General features: G+C 38.9%; 1 protein-coding gene across 4 annotated transcripts in view; it reads right to left on the minus strand.

Annotated features, from left to right (window-relative positions):
• USP34 (ubiquitin specific peptidase 34) overlaps positions 1–18230 on the minus strand; it is a 229438-nt gene that overhangs the window by 145773 nt on the left and 65435 nt on the right. For all 4 annotated transcript variants that reach the window (XR_001918813.1, XM_018055392.1, XM_018055394.1 and 1 more), the window contains exons 6-8: positions 9781–9848; positions 6050–6242; positions 4523–4584 (exon numbers count right to left, since the gene is read on the minus strand). Coding sequence is in view for 3 of the 4 variants with exons in the window: in XM_018055392.1 (XP_017910881.1) it covers positions 4523–4584; positions 6050–6242; positions 9781–9848 (323 nt within the window). In the remaining variant the exon portion in view is untranslated. The remainder of the gene's footprint in view (positions 1–4522; positions 4585–6049; positions 6243–9780; positions 9849–18230) is intronic.

The following is an 18230-nucleotide window of genomic DNA, read 5'->3' on the forward strand; positions in this document are numbered from 1 at the left end:
TGACCTTCACACCTCTGACAATTACCAATATATTCTTTGAGCTTAGGGTTTTTGGTTCTTAAAGTCTGTATATAAATGAGACCACATGATATCTTTCTGATTAATTTCACTTAGTATAATGCCCTCAAGGTCCATCTATGTTACCATAAATGGCAAAATTTCATTCTTTTTATGGGTGACTAGTATTCCATTGTATATTCTATTTCACCATAGAACTACAAGAACAAATAAATACAGTCAATTCTCATTTTTTACTCATGGCAACTGAATCCTATAAAATCTCTGCACTGAGTAAATTCATATTGAACTCTTGAATAGCAAATTCTGAAAAACAGAACTTCTTTTCAGATTCTATTTTCGTTTTACAAAAGAGAAAATGAGCATCAGTTCAGTGACACGGCTCAGTTCAGTTCAGCTGCTCAGTCATGTCTAACTCTTTGCAACCCCATAACTGCAGCACACCAGGCCTCCCTGTCCATCACCAACTCCCGGAGTTTACTCAAACTCATGTCCATCGAATCAGTGATGCCATCCAATCATCTCATCCTCTGTCGTCCCCTTCTCCTTCTGACTTCAATCTTTCCCAGCAGCAGGGTCTTTTCCAATGAGTCAGTTCTTCGCATCAGGTGGCCAAAGTATTGGAGTTTCAGCATCAGTCCTTCCAATGAATATTCAGGACTGATTTCCTTTAGGATGGACTGGTTGGATCTCCTTGCACTCCATGGGACTCTCAAGAGTCTTCTCCAACACCACAGTTCAAAAGCATCAATTCTTTGGTGCTCGGCTTTCTTGATAGGCCAACTCTCACATCCATACATGACTACTGCCCCAATATCAAGTACTAGACATGAGACTCATATCCCTCCAACTGGCCCAGAGTCACAGCTTCCTGCACTATACTGCAGGCCTCCTACCACTTCCATTCCCTGGTCCTTTCGGAACCACTGCTAAAATAAGAAAACAGAGCATCACTTTATATGACTTTAGCTGGGAATGTGCATGTTGGGAGACTTTCCTATTGCTCTGTGCATTTCGGCAAGACTGTGAAGAAACACAAGTATTGATTTGGGGGTTACAAATAAACTGTAGCACACAGGCTAATTAATAAAAACAGAATCCACAAAATGAGGATAAACTGAAGTAAGAGACCTCAATGCCCTACTTTTAATAACAGACTGGAACAAGTAGGTAACAAATCAACAAGGATACTGAAGACAAACATTACAAATTCACTAGACCTAAAAGACACCTATAGAACACTCCATACAACAGCTGAATAAAGTCTTCTTAAGCACACATGAACATTCTGTGGTACAGATTGTATGTTAATCTGTAAAACAAGACAAATAACCCAACTAAAAACTAGGCCAAAAAGTGAACAAACAATTCACCAAAGAAGAAACAGAATGGCAAATAACCATATAAAAAGATGCTCAACATCACTGGTAATTAGGCAAATACAAATTAAAGTCATAATGAAATGACACTAACACCCACTATAGTGGCTATAATCAAAAATACAGGTAAAAACAAGCGTTGATGAGATTGGGGAAAACTGAAACCTTCATATATTGCTAGTGGAAATATAATACAGGAATGCTGGAAAACATTTTGACAGTTTCTTTAAAAGTTAAACATAAAATGACCTTACAAACCAGCTAATCATACCTACATATCTACCAAGAGAAATGAAAACATATGTCCACAAAAAGACTTAAAGTAGCATTATTCATACTAACCAAAAAGTAGAAACAATCAAAATATCCATCAATTTGGCAAAAGAATAAACAAAATGTGATAAAGCTACATAATGTAACACTATTCACCAACAAAAAGGAATGAAATACTGCTTCACACCACAACATGAATGAACCACAAAATAAACAGTGTAAGTGAAAGGTGGCAATTGAAAATAAACACTATCATATGATTCCACTTACAGCAAACCCCTAAAATGGGCAAATCTATAGACAAAGATTATTAATGGGGCTGGGGATAAGAATGGGGATTGACCCACTGCTGCGCATACACACCGAGGAAGTCAGAAGTGAAAGAAACACGGGTACCCCAATGTTCATCACAGCACTGTTTACAATAGACAGAACATGGAAGCAACCTAGACGTCCATCCGCAGATGAATGGATAAGAAAGCTGTGGTACATATACACAATGGAATTTAAAAGAATGCATTCGAATCAGTTCTAATGAGGTGGATGAAACTGGAGCCTATTATACAGAGTGAAGTCAGTCAGAAAGAGAAACACCAAAACAGTATATTAACGCATATGTATGGAATTTAGAAAGATGGTAACGATGACCTTATATGAGAGACAGCAAAAGAGACACAGATGTAAAGAAGAGTCGTTTGGACTCTGTGGGAGTAGGCAAGGGTGGGATGATTTGAGAGAATAGCACTGAAACATGTATATTATCATCTGTGAAACAGATCGCCAGCCCAGGTTTGATGCATGAGACAGGGTGCTCAGGGCTGGTGCACTGGGATGACCCTGAGGGATGGGATGGGGAGGAAGGTGGGAGGGGGGTTAGGGATGGGGAACACACGTACACCCATGGCTGATTCATGTCAATGCATGGCAAAAACCACTACAATATTATAAAGTAATTAGCCTCCAATTAAAATAAACAAATTAATTTAAAAAAAAAAAAAAAAGAATGGGGACTGACATAATTCCCTGGCAGTCCAGTGGCTAAGGCTCTGAGCTTCCACTGCAGGAGGCATGGGTGCAATCCCTGGCCAGGGAACTAAGATTCCACATGCCATGGTACAGGAAGGGCGGAGGGGATACAACTGACTACAAATGGGCAAAAGGGATCTTTCTGAAGTGATATAAATGTTCTACAATTGGACTGTGATGAAAGTTGTACAACTCTGTAAATTTGCTAAAATTCATTATAAAAACAGGTGAGTTTTACGATATGTGCATTATCTATACCTTAATAAAACTGCTTAAAAAGACAGACACAATTCACAGGCTCCAACAATGTTTATCACACTTTTTGAATTTGTTCCAATCTTTCCACACTGTACAAACTCTTCTCTTCCCAACTTAAAATATCTCTACTAACTATTCCTCAAAACTTTTAATCCCCTCCCTCTTAAGCATGTCTTTAGTATGTATAAACTTCACCCATTTTTTTAATGGAATTCCTTCTTATTCTCTATCCACAGGAACATAAAAACCTACCCTGTACATGTAGGGTTACTGCACTGGAAGACTTTTGTCTTTTTGCAGGGATGGGGAGTGATTACTTCATTGGCAATTTTAAAATTATCTTAAAGGCAGTCTGAAGGGGTGCAAGGGGATGCACTGAGGTGTCAAAAGGGAAATACAGACATGTAGTTTAATATACATTGGATATAATCTACTTACTATCTTGACTGTGTGAAATAGTACTCCAGTATGAACCAGAATTTATAAAGCTACTACCAATTCTGGGCCACACATTTTAAGGGGACTTAAACTGACAAAGAATGCTGCCAAAAGTGAATGACTTGCCTGGCCATATATCTAATAACCATAATACGTGAAAAAAAGAAAAGTACAGGCATAGCCTCTGGTTTCCAAACTCATGAAGGGATGGGTTCAACTGAAATTAGCTCCACAGAGCAGAACTAAGATCAATGCATAAAAGTTATAGTAAACCAAAAATATGACTCATTATATCATTACTAATTTTCTAACACCTTAGAACTATGTAACTCAGGAATTCTCTGGCGATCCAGTGGTTAGGATTCCACACTTTCACAACCAAGAGTATGGGTCTGATCCCAAGTCAGTGGCTCAGAAGTAAAGAATCTGCCTACCAAGCAGGAGACTTCAATCCCTAGGTTCTGGAGAATCCACTAGAGGAGGAAATAGCAACCCACTCCAGTATTCTTGCCTGGGGAATGCCATGGACAGAGGAGTATGGGGGGGCTACAATCCATGGGATCACAAAAGAGTCCAACACAACTCAGCCACTAAACAACCACAGGAAACTAAGATTCTGCAAGCTGTGCAGTCGCACAGCAAAAATAAAACTAACGAACTCCGAACTCTATTAAAGCAGAAAATAATACCACCCAACTGAGATTTTAAAAAATGACTTCCATACTGGATGAACAACTAAATAGAATATTAGAAAAATAAGCATTTCTAAGTACTTTTAAAAAGCTGTAGGTTATAAAAACTACTTTTCATACATGAGCATCATGAAATTGGTTTTCCCAAAAAAAGAAAAAGTGTTAAATGAGAGCTTTTCCTGCATCAAGTACAGTTTCCGAAAACTATCAGTACCATATTCTTTACTATTAAGTTCTCCTGTATAGTCTCTCTTTGTATTTTGTGAAAAATAACACTATATGTTTAAGTGTTGCAATATATTTCTCTGAAAGCTTATTAAAGGCTATACCAGAAGACAAAATATTTCCAGTGAACACTTCAAATCAAATAAAGCCAGTTATATTTATCATATAAATAGCTACACACTGAAATAGTGTACTTATGCATAAATTACTTACGTTTCTGTGTCTGATACCAATGATTCATTATTGCACACATCATTGAAGGTGTGAAGCTGATTCTATACAGGAAAGAAACATATTTTTCCAAAATTATTATTGCATGTTAGCAACTGGCAAGAAACACAGTTTGATGTATTTGATATGTAGATCAGAAAGCAATAATCAGATCAAAATTATAAAATATAAGATCATCAGATATATACTTCCCAATTAGCCTATTTTGTTTATCATTTTTAAACATGAATTCATTCCACAAGCAATACTTGGCCTTTATTTCACTGAGAATGTTAGAAAAAAGCTGAATAAGGGGAAAAAAATCACAAAAATTTAATGCAAAGCAGCAAGTAATGTGTCATTGTGTGCATGCCAAGTCACTTCAGTAGTGTCAGATTCTTTGCTACCCCATGGATTGTAGCCTGCCAGGCTCCTATGCCATGGGGATTCTCCAGGCAAGAATACTGGAGTGGATTGCCATGCCCTCCTCCAGAGGATCTTCCCAACCCAGGGACCAAACCGCCATCTCTTATGTCTCCTGCACTGGCAGACAGGTTCTTTACCACTAGTGCCACCTGAGAAGCCCAGTGAATTTCAAGAAAGGCTTCCCAGACCTATACTTTTAAGATTTGATTGGGGAAACTGCCATTGTTTTCTACATTTACAGTCTAATACATGGGTAAAATCTAGCCACTTCAGAATAACTACACTATAAAAACAGGTAGTAAATATAAAGGAGTAAATCTAATACAGACCTCTGTAAACCAGAGTAAGCATATCCATTCTGAAAAATGACAGATGCAGCTAACTACTTAGCTCTAAGCAAACCGTCATGCAAGACAGATTCAAGAACACCAGATTCTTGCCACCGCTCCTCTGAGAGAAGCTAATAATATGTGTTTCTCACCATTTAAAACAGTATTTGCTACTGTGCAAACCAAAAGTTTCTGTTAGTCAAATTTGGCCTATGGCCCAATTATCTGCGGCTTCTACCTGAAATGAATTAGTTACTTATAATCTTCAATTCTTTTTCTCCCTGAAAACACTGCTTTCTAAATGTAAAAAACTGAACAGCTAGGACTTCCCTGGTGGTCCAGTGGCTAAGACTCCATGTTCCAAATGCAGGGGGCCTGGGTTCAATTCCTGGTCAGGGATCTAGATCTCACATGCTGCAACTAAGATCTGGCACAATGAAATAAATAACAATCAATGGTTTTTTAAAAAAAGAAGGGGAAAATTTTACAAAAAATAACTATATATATATATATAAACTGAAGGAGTTGGACCTGGAAATCAAAAAGACCTAAGGTATAAATCCTTCTAAGTCCCTGCATCTTCACATTTAAAATAGGAGGAGAGAGAACACCTAAGAAATGATCTCTAAGGCCCATACAAAGTAATGCACTTAAAGTCCTTAGCACAATGCTGAGCATAGCACAGGTGGCTCCATAAGCAGTAGGTATGATGATGATAATGACAGCCTGAGAAAGCAAACAAAAAATTACCAAAAATAAAACAAAAATAGCTTACAGTTATCTGACTTAGTCCAGCCAACCTCATAGTCAAAGTAGGTGACATAAAGTACTTAAATGCAAGATCTAGGCTTTCTTTATCAAAGCACAACGTCGTGTCCAATGGTTCTTTCACTGTGCTCCACATTAAGTCAGCCATGTTGCGAGCCGCACTCTGCCTTAACTCCTGATCAGAGAGCTTGCACAAATACCTGAAATGATTCAGAAACACAACATACACAAAAACTTGCAAACTATTTCTTAATCCCACTTAAAAATTTAATAATATTCCTTTGCTCCCTAACTTCAAAATGTTTAGTACAGTAGAACCTGACATTCTGGGATTAATATCCCCAATTTAAACTATTTCTAAGTGATGCTTCAAGGATTGTGACCTGTGGCAATGTGTCCTTTGCTGAGAGTTCAACATGAATCAGAAACTGTAAATTTCAAAACAACATAGAAGGTGGGTGGAGGGAGGGAAGGAGGAAGAAACTACACAGAGACAAGTGGTTTAACATCAGATTCCATACCTGCACCTCCAATAAAGCTTTCTATTCTCTAATACCTGTCATGTATACAGCTCTTGCTTTTAATAAGTTTCAGTTAACTTCATACAAACAACATATCTACTTCCTGACACAGCCAAAATCCTTCAAAATGTATACATTTTAAACAGCATTATTTGGGTTTCAAAAATCACAATCCACTGGTTTTCCTCTCAGACCCTATCTATATTATTTGGTTGGTTCCTCCTCCTCTACCCAACCTTTCAACATTACTGCTCCTCAGGGCTCATAATGGATTGCCAAAAGACTCCATATCCCTCCCATCACTTCATACAGCAGTCTTTGCAATGTGACTTCGCCACACTTCCTATCAAAAGTGTCATTTCTCTATTTCCTTGCACCTGAACTTTGCCATGAAAGTACTTTTGGCCAATGGCACAAAGAAATGTGACACAGCAGAAGCTTAAAAGCACTTGGGCTTGCTCTCTATTGCTGGGAACTCTTCAACTACTAAGAAAATGGACTCAGGAAAGCCTACTGGATGAAAGACACATAGTTAATGCCCCAAATAAAATCCAGCCAAATGCCAAAATATATATGAGCACCTCTCTCCACCCAAGACCAATCCACCTGCCAACCACAAGACAAACGAATGAAGTTATCTATCCTAGGGCATCCAGGTCCAGCCAAGTCAACACAGATCGGAAGAGCTAACCAACCGGAGACCTGTGAGAAATGATAAATGGCTGTTATTTTAAGCTACTAGTGCTTGAAATAGTGCTGGGTGTTTTCTTACACAGCAAAAGCTACCTGATACAGGCCTCCATCCTAGATTCACTTCTATTCTCTTTCTACATTCTCTCCCTAGATGAGTTCATTTATTTACTCCAGACGATTCTAAGAGTGATTCTTTATGCTGACAACTCCTAAATTAATGCTGTTGTTCTAAATTAATGCTTTTATTCCCAATTTCCTACTGTCACTTAAATGTCCCACAGGCATGTAAAACTGAAGTCTTTAAACTCTCCCAGTCTTTCCCATCTCAGTTAATGATACTAACTGCAACAAGAGGAATCAAGGAGAAGAGGGTTAAGCGTCATCCACTATGCTATCCCTTTTCTTAAAACCCCACAATCATCAATCTTGTTGCTTTCATTCTCAACTATATCCAGTGAATCTGCAAAACATAACAATAACCTTGTACAAGTTTATTGCTTATCAACAATCCTAGAACAAGTATCCGTAATTTCTTTCCAGGACTACTGCATTAACTTTTCAGTTGGTCTCCCAGCTTCTCCTTCAACCCTCCTATCTATAGTTTATGAGGCAATTTCCAAGCTACTGAAAGGCCAACCTGATCTTTTAAAAACCCACTATGAGGGCTTCCCTGGTGATCCAGTGGTTAAGAATTCATCTGCCAATGCAGTGGACACACTTTCAATCCCTGGTCCAAGACGATCCCATGCTGCAAGGCAACTGAGCCCTGTGTGCCGCCAACTATTGAAGCCTGTGTGCCTGGAGCCGGTGCTCTGCAGCAAGAGAAGCCCCTACTCCCCACAACTGGACAGAGCCCACGGGCTTGAGGCAGTGAAGACCTAGCACAGCCACAAATAAAATAACCAAATCTTTTTAGAAAATTAAGCTATTTTAAAAAAAAAAATCAGGATTCATCTACTTAAAACCCTTTAACAGAACCCACTGCTAAAAGTAAATTCAAATTCCTTGCATCAGCTTGACGGTCCTAAATAATTTTATCAATCATATCATAATCGAACTTCCCTGCACATTATTCTCTACCAATCTACTTCTAGTGTTTTAATGTCATATTCTTTCCAACTTCAAAGCCTATGTCTTTATGTTCCTTCTAGCTGAAATATGTCCTTCTAATTAATATCTGATGAGCAGATTCCTGTTCTTCAGATGTCACCTTTCTGAAAGGCCTCATATTCTCTATCACCTTATATCTTTTCTTGCACAGGATTCAGCATTATCTGATTCTTTTCCTGATACTTTCTGCAATAACTTAGACAGTAACTGGAAAACAGTAGGCACTCAAATTTTTGCTAATGCAAGAATAAGAAAAATTATAAAGAACTCTTAAATATTATCAAGTAACACAATCTGAGAACACCAACAGCATACATCCTACATTTAAACAATACAATTTTTTCTCTATCTTCATCGTAGGTTTCGTTCATAGGTTGGGACTTACAAAACACAAGTATCACTTGCTCCTCAATGAGACCTTCTCCATACCCACAGTTACCAATCATGACCCACCTTCTAGAACTCTCAATCCACTCTTGTCATTATTTTTCTCTGTAGTACTCATGAATTTATTTTTTATTTTTTAATTAATTTATTTATTTTAATTGGAGGTTAACTATAATATTATAGTGGTTTTTGCCATAAATCAGCCATGGGCGTATGTGTGTTCCCCATCCTGAACCCATCCCCACCCCCCACCTCCCTCCCCATCCCATCCCTTAGGGTCATCCCAGTGCACCAGCCCTGAGCACCCTGTCTCATGCATCGAACCTGGGCTGGCGATCTGTTTCACAGATGATAATATACATGTTTCAGTGCTATTCTCTCAAATCATCCCACCCTCACCTTCTCCCACAGAGTCCAAGTCTGTTCTTTACATCTGTGTCTCTTTTGCTGTCTCACATATAGGGTCATTGTTACCATCTTTCTAAATTTCATATATATGTGTTAATATACTGTATTGGTGTTTTTCTTTCTGACTTACTTCACTCTGTAAAATAGGCTCCAGTTTCATCCACCTCATTAGAACTGATTCACATGCATTCCTTTTAATAGCTGGTATTCATGACTTTCTAATGGACTCTATTATTTTTATTGTGTACATAGACTATACAAAAGGAGGTAATTTTTCTTCTCTGCTATATTCCCTGTGCCTATAAAACTTCCTATGTATTTGCTTACTGAATAAATATAGCTGAATATCATGGAACCACTGTTAATCTCTCATTTTTTATACTCATGGAAAAAAATTCCAACATGAATTGCTTAAAAGTAAACATTAAATACAAAAATACATATGTTCATTAAAAACTATAAATTGTCAATTAAATTTTCTCTGGAGAATGTGAATACAAAGGACTTTCAAACAATATAATTCTGTACTATTATATGAACAGTTTAAACACTACTATATTACACACTATATTAAACACTACTATACTACAACAAGGGGAGAAACGTTTTTTAAACTTACCTGATAACATATGTCCTAAAAGGAATAATGTGCTGCATGACAGCAGGAATATGCAGCCATATTCTAATCTATAAAGAAACATAAAAGCAATATTAATGTATAATGAATATATGAAATACATGTCTTTAAGAACAAGAACATTTAGTATTTTGCTACATCTAAAACCTAAATATTTTGTAAAGGATAAACTAAGAAATATGACTGAACACATACAAGTAGTTTAACCTATACATTTTTAATACATATACCTAAAATCAACCTGAAGAATTACTATCAGCATCTTGATAAAAAGGGAGAACCATCAACCCAAGAAGTATCTTACTACCTGCTATTCTATACCTCTTTGCATGGCAGCAACCCAAATACAATAGAACTATATGATCTTTTCGTAAATCATCTTAGGTTTTAAATCATGTATTTATTTATTTATCAGGCTGTGCTGGGTCTTAGTCGCAGCACTCCAGCCTCTCTCCAGACGCGGCACACAGGCTCAGTGGCTGTAGGGCAGATGACCTTCCCCATGGCATGTGGCATCTTAGCTCCTCGACCAGGGATTGAGCCCATGTCTCCTGTGCTGACAGATGGATTATTAACCACTGAGCCACCTGGAAAGCCCCGTATGTCAATTACCCCTTAATTTTTTTTGAAAAATGACAAGGAGGCAGAAGTTGCTTTACCACATAACAAGACTTCTTTAAAAGAAGCAGAAATTAAGATAGTATGAAAAACAGCATAAGACTAATTAAATAGACAAATGGAACATACTAGAAATCTGAGACTATGCTCAAGAAGACACATAAAGATACTTGATTTATGACAAAATGATGCTGCAAAACAAAGAGGAAAGAACTGTCTTTGCTACAAAGTGACAGGACCAGTAGTTGGCTATATGAAAAGAAAATGAATCCTAATCCCTCACATACACCACACACATTCAATTATCATGGAATTACAGGTCAAAATGACAAAGTAACATAAAAAAACTTCCAGAAAATGGAAAAATATCTTCATAACCTGAGAATAAGATTTTTTTAACCACTAATGAAAATATTAACCATAAGGAAAAAATTTATTATAAATTATACATCATTAAGATTAAAAGCAATCCTTAATGAAAATCCAAATTACAATGAGCTGTCGCCTCATATAATTCAGAATGGCCATTATCAAAAAGACTACAGATAACAAATGCTTGAGAGAAGAGAAAAGGGAACCCTCCTGCAGCATAGGTGGCAATGTAAATTGGTGAAGCCACAATGAAAAAGTCTAGAGATTCTGATAAAAACTAAAAATAGTTATCACATGATCCAACAATCCCACTTCTGGACATACATTCTAAAAAGAAAAAAAAAAACCTCTAATTCAGAAGGATACATCCATCCCCAATGTCCATAGGAACACTATTCACAATAGTGAAGACACGGAAGTAATCTAAATGTTCATCGACAGACGAATGAATAAACAAAACGGGATATACACATTTGTTGCTGTTGTTCAGCTGCTGAGTACAACTCTTTGTGACCTCATGAACTGCAGCATGTCAGGCTCCCCTATCCTCCACTATCTCCCAGAGTTTGCTTAAATTCATGTCCACTGAGTTGATGCAGCTATCTAACCATCTCATCCTTTGCCGTGCCCTTCTCATTTTGCCTTAAATCTGTCCCAGTATCAGGGACTTTTCCAATGAGTTGGCTCTCTGCATCAGGTGGCCAAAGTACTGGAGCTTCAGCTTCAGCATCAGTCCTTCCAATGAAAATTCAGGGTTGATCTCCTTTAAATTTGCCTGGTTTGATCTCCTTGCTGTCCAAGGTCTTCTCCATCACCACGATTTGAAAGCATCAATTCTTCAGTGTTCAGCCTACTTTCCTGTCCAACTCTCACACCTGGAGACTACCAGAAAAACTGTATCTTTGACTATGCAAACCTTTGTCAGCAAAGTGATATATCTGCTCTTTAATACATACACTCTCTAGGTTTGTCATAGCTTTCCTTCCAAGGAGCAAGCATCTTTCAATTTCATGGGACTAGTCACCAGCCACAGTGATTCTGGAGCCCAAGAAGATAAAATTTGTTTCCATTTCCACTTTTCCCCCTTCTATTTGCCATGAAGTGATGGGATCAGGTACCATGATCTTAGATTTTTTACAACCAAATTACAAGCCAACTTTTTCATTCTTCTCTTGCACCTTCATCAAGAGGCTCTTGACTTACTCTTCACTTTCTGACATTAGAAGGATATCTGCATATTGAGATTGTTGATATTTCTCCTGGCAATCTTGATTTGAGCTTGTCATTCATCCAGCCCAGCATTTTGCATAATGTACCCTGCACAGAAATTAAATGAGCACAGTGACAATATATAGCCTTTTCATATTCCTTTCCCAATTCTGAACCATTCCTTTGTTCCATGTCTGGTTCTGTTGCTTCTTGACCCTCATACAGGTTTCTCAGGAGACAGGTAATGTGGTCTGTAATTCCTATCTCTAAGACTTTTCCACAGTTTGTTGTGATTCACAAGTCAAAGGCTTTAGCGTAATCAATGAAGCAAAAGTAGGTATTTTTCTGGAATTCTTGTTCACAGCACTTTAACAGAATCATTTAGCATCTGAAACAGCTCAGCTGGAATCTGTCACCCCCACTAATTTTGTTCATAGTAATGCTTCCTCAGGCCCACCTGATTTTACTCTCCAGGATGTCTGGCTCTAAGTGAGTGGCCAAACCATCTTCGTCATCAGGTGATTAAGACTTCTTGCATAGTTGTGTATTCTTGCCTCCTCTTCTTTATCTCTTCTGCTTCTGATAGATCTTTACCATTCCTGTCCTTTATCAGGCCCATCCTTGCGTGAAATGTACCCCTGATATCTCCAATTTTCTTGAAGTGATCTCTGGTTTTTCCCATCTAATTGTTTTCCTCTCTTTCCTTGCACTGTTCATTTAAGGCGGCCTTCTCATCTCTTCTTGCCATTCTCTGGAACCCTGCATTCACTTGGGTATATCTTTCCCTTTCTCCCTTGCTTTTGGCTTCCTTTTCCTAAGCTATTTGTAAAGCCTCCTCAGACAGACAAACAGCCTTCCTGCATTTCTTTTTCTTTCGGATGGTTTTGGTCACTGCCTGCTGTACAATGTGACAAACCTCCATCCATAGTTCTTCAGGCACTCTATCACATCTACTCCCTTCCATCTATTTGTCACCTCAACTGTATAATCATAAAGAAGTTGATTTAGGTCATACCTCAAAATCTAGAGGTTTTCCCTACTCTCTTCAATTTAAGCCTGGATTTTATAAGGAATCCATAATCTGAGCCACAGTCAGCTCCAGGTCTTGTGTTTGCTGACTGTATTGAGCTTCTCTATCTTTGGCTACAAATAACATAATCAATCTAATTTCAGTACTGACCATCTGGTGATGTCCACATGTAGAGTCTCTTGGGTTATTGGAAAAGGGTTTTTGCTATGACCAGCATGTTCTCTTGACAAAATCTCAGCCTCTGCCCTGTTCATTTTGTATTCCAAGTCCAAACTTGCCTGTCAAACTCCTGACTTCCCACTTTTAATCCTACTTCCTAATCCCTATAACAAAAAGGACACCTTTTTTTGGTGTGTGTTCCAAAAGGTCTTGTAGGTCTTCACAGAACCAGTCAACTTCAGTTTCTTCAGCATCAGTAGTTATGGCACAGACTTAGATTCCTGTGATGTTGAATGGTTTGCCTTTGAAACAAATTGAGACCATTCTGTCATTTTTAAGACTGCAACCAAGTGCTGCATTTTGGACTCTTATTGACTATGAGGGTTATTCCACTTCTTTCAATAGATTCTTACCTACAGCAGTAGATATAATGGTAGATATAATGGTCATTTGAATAAATTTGACCATTCCCATCCATTTCAGTTCACTAATTCCTAAGATGTCAATGCTCGATCTTACCAATTCCTCCTTGACATATCCAGTTTACCTTAATTCATGGATGTAACATTCCAGGTTCCTACGCAACACACTTCTTTATGGCATCAGACTTTATTTTCACCACCAGATGAGCATCATCTGAGCTCACCACATCTCACCACAATTGAGCATCATTTCTGCTTTGACCTTACCACTTCATGGAGAAGGCAATGGCCACCCACTTCAGTACTCTTGCCTGGAAAATCCCATGGACGGAGGAGCCTGGTAGGCTGCAGTTCATGGGGTTGCAAAGAGTTGGACATGACTGAGCAACTTCACTTTCACTTTTCACTTTCATGCACTGGAGAAGGAAATGGCAACCCACTCCAGTGTTCTTGCCTAGAGAATCCCAGAGATGGCAGAGTCTGGTGGGCTGCCGTGTATGGGGTTGCACAGAGTTGAACACGACTAAAGTGACTTAGCAGCAGCAGCAACCCCTTCATTCTTTCTGAGCTCTTAGTTAATTGTCCTTTGCTCTTCCCCAATAGCATACTGGACATTCTAACCTAGGGAGCTCAGCTTACGGTGTCATACCTTTTTGCTTTTTCATACTGTTCATGGGGTTCTCCAGGCAAGAATACTGGAGTGGATTCCCATTTCCTCCTCCAATGGACCACATTTTCTTTGAACTCTTCACTATGATCCGTCCATCTTGGGTGGCCCTGCACAGTGTGTCTCATAACTTCATTTATTTACACAAGCCCCTTGGCCACAAGACTATGATCCATTAAGTGGGGGTTGTGTGTGTGTATGTGTATACAATATATATATGACAGAATATTACTAAACCATTAAAAAAAAAAACAACTTGCAATTTACAGCAACATGGGAATGGACCCAGACATTATCATACATAGTGAAGAAAGTCAGGCAGAGAAAGACAAATTCTATATGATATCACTCACACACAGAATCCAAAAAAATAATACAGATCAACTTCTGTACAAAATAGAACACTTATGGTTACCAAAGGGAAAGGTGAGAGGGAGGGATAAATTGGGAGTATGAGATTAACATCTACTTCAGCTTCACTGACTATGTGAAAGCCTTTGACTATGTGGATCACAAAAAACTGTGGCAAGTTCTTTAAGAGATAGGAATATCAGACAACATTATGTTTCCTGAGAATTCTGTATGTGGGTCAAGAAGCAATAGTTAGACTCTTACATGGAACAACTGACTGGTTGATAATTAGGAAAGGAGTACAAAAAGGCTGTATACTGTCTCTCTATTTATGCAACTTCTATGCAGAATACATCATGCAAAATGCCGGGCTGGATAAATCACAAGCTAGAATCAAGACTGCCAGAAGTACCAACATCCTCAGATATGCAGATTATACCACCCTAATGGCAGACTGTGAGGAGGAACTAAAGAGCAGCTTGATCAAGGTGAAAGAGGAGAGTAAAAAAGCTGGCTTAAAACTCAACATTTAAAAAAACTAAGATCATGGCATCTGGTCCCATCACTTCATGCAAATAGAAAGGGAAACTGTGAAAGCAGCGACAGACTTATTTTGGGGGGCTCCAAATCACTGCAGACTGTGACTGCAGCCATGAAATTAAACGATGCTTCCTCCTTGGAAGGAAAGCTATGACAAAGCTAGGCAGCATATTAAAAAGCAGAGATATCACTTTGCTGACAAAAGTCTGCATAGTCAAGGCTATGGTTTTTCCAGCAGTCATGTACAGATGTGAGAGCTGGACCATAAGAAAGTCTGAGCACCAAAGAATGGACATGAATTTGAGCAAACTCTGGGACACAGTGAAGGACAAGGAAGGCTGGCGTGCTGCTGTTCATGGGGTCACAAACAGTCAGACACAACTGAGCAACTGAACTACAATGAGATTAACAGATACATACCACAACTTAGATATAAATAAGGGCTTATAAACAGTAAGGACTTCCCTGGTGGTTCAGTGGTAAAGAAGTTGCCTGCCAATGCAGAAGACATGGGATAGATCTCTGGGAAGATCCCACATGCTGGAGAGCAATGAAGCAAGCCCTTGTGTCACAACTACATACATGAGCCCATGTTCTACTGCAGCCCACTCACCCTAGAGCCTGTGTATCAGAACAAGAGAACACACCACAACGAGAAGCCAGCCTCAACTCACTGCAACTGCAGAAAACTGCATGAAACAACAAAGACCCGGCACAGCCAAAAATATCAATGAACAAAAATTTTTTAAAATAAACAGCAAGGATTTACTGTATAGCACATGGGACTATGTTCAGGATCTTGTACTAACCTAAAGTGAAAATGAAGCTGTATACCTAAAACTAACATAATATTGTAAATCAACTATTTGTTGTTTCAGTTGCTAAGCTGTATCTGACTCTTTGCGACCCCATGGACTGTAGCCCCCCAGGCTCCTGTCCATGTGATTTTTCAGGCAAGTGGCCTGCCATTTCCTTCTCTGGGAGGTCTTCTCAACCTAGGGGTCAAATCCACTACTACTGCTGCATCTCCTGCATTACAGATGAACTCTTTACCACTGAGCCAGTTATATTAAAAATAATCATCTTTAAAAGATAAAATAGAATGGAAAGCAAAACCAGAGTTGAAGAAGGTATTAGTAATCCATGGATGTTAGGCAAAAGACTTGTATAAAGAACATACCAGGAATCTCCATATATCAGTAAGGGAAAGGCAAACAATTTGATTTTTTAAATGAATTTAATAAACCTGAACTGACACTTCTCAAAAAATATTCAAATGGCTAAGAGCCCATGAAATTGTGTTCAATTTCTTTAGTCATTTAAAAATTCAAAAGGAGACCATAATGAGACACCACTACTCATTCATCAGTAGTAAGAACACTAGATGTTTGCTTGGATATGGAGCAATGGGAAACCTCAATCCCGGTAGGAGTATAAATACAATCACTTAGGGAAATCTTAACATTAATGTGTAAGAGTGATTTTATATATAACTTGTCATCAACAAATTCCACTACTAGATATATATCAAAATAAAACACATGCATATATGCACCAAAAGACACGTAAGAGGTTGCTGACAGCACATAACTATTAATAATCTAAATGTCCAACACTAGTAAAACAGATCAGTGGAAGTGTATTTTAAAAGAGCATTATACAACAATGAAATTGAGCTACTTCAGCTATATGCAATCTCAATTTTAAATAAAACTAGCCATACATGAGGAGAAGGCAATGGCAACCCACTCCAGTACTCTTGCCTGGAAAATCCCATGGACTGAGGAGCCTAGTGGGCTGCAGTCCATGGGGTCGCTACGAGTCAGGCACAACTGAGCGACTTCACTTTCATTTTTCACTTTCCTGCATTGGGGAAGGAAATGGCAATCCACTCCAGTGCTCTTGCCTGGAGAATCCCAGGGACAGAGGAGCCTGGTGGGCTTCTGTCTCTAGGGTCGCACACAGTCAGACACGACTGAAGCAACTTAGCAGCAGCAGCAGCCATACATGAAAAACGCATTATGTATAATTTCATATACATGGTTCGGTTCAGTTCAGCCACTCAGTTACGTCTGACTCTTTGTGACCCCATGGACTGCAGCACGTTAGACTTCCCTGTCCATCACCGACTTCCAGAGCTTGATCAAAGTCATGTCCATCAAGTCGGTAATGCCATCCAACCATCTCATCCTCTGCCTACAATTTTTCACAGCACCAGGGTCTTTTCCAATGAGTCAGTTCTTCACATCAGCTGGCCAAAGTATTGGAGTTTCAGCTTCAGCATTGGTCCTTCCAATGAATATTCAGGACTGATTTCCTTTAGGATTGACTGGTCTGATTTCCTTGCGGTCCAAGGGACACTCAAGAGTCTTCTCCAACACCACAGTTCAAAAGCATCAATTCTTTGGTGCTCAGCTTTCTTTATAGTCCAACTCTCTCATCCATACATGCAGTGAAGTGCAGTGAAAGTCCCTCAGTCATGTCCAACTCTTTGTAACCCCACGGACTATAAAGTCCATGTAATTCTCCAGGCCAGAATCCTGGAGTGGGTAGCCTTTCTCTTCTCCAGGGGATCATCCCAACCCAGGGATCAAACCCAGCTTTCCCGCATTGCAGGAGAATTCTTTACCAGCTGAGCCACAAGAGAAGCCCTTACATGACTACAAGTCATCCATACATGACTACTGGAAAAACCAAAGCCTTGACTAGTTGGACCTTTGCCAGCAAAATAAAGTCTCTGCTTTTGAATATGCTATCTAGGTTGGTCATAGCTTTTCTTCCAAGAAGCAAACGTCTTTTAATTTCACGGCTGCAGTCACCATCTGCAGTGATTTTGGAGCCCCAAAAAATAAAGTGTCACTGTTTCCATTGTTTCCCCAACTATTTGCCATGAAGTGATAGGACCAGATGCCATGATCTTAGGGTTTTTGAGTGTTGAGTTTTAAGTCAACTTTTTCACTCTCCTCTTTTACTTTCATCAACAGGCTCTTTCGTTCTTCTTCACCTTCTGCCATAAGGGTGGTGTCATCTGCGTCTCTGAGGTTACTGGTATTTCTCCCGGCAA

The sequence above is a fragment of the Capra hircus genome, chromosome 11, assembly GCF_001704415.2.
Source record: "Capra hircus breed San Clemente chromosome 11, ASM170441v1, whole genome shotgun sequence".
In the NCBI taxonomy this organism is placed as follows: Eukaryota; Metazoa; Chordata; class Mammalia; order Artiodactyla; family Bovidae; genus Capra; species Capra hircus.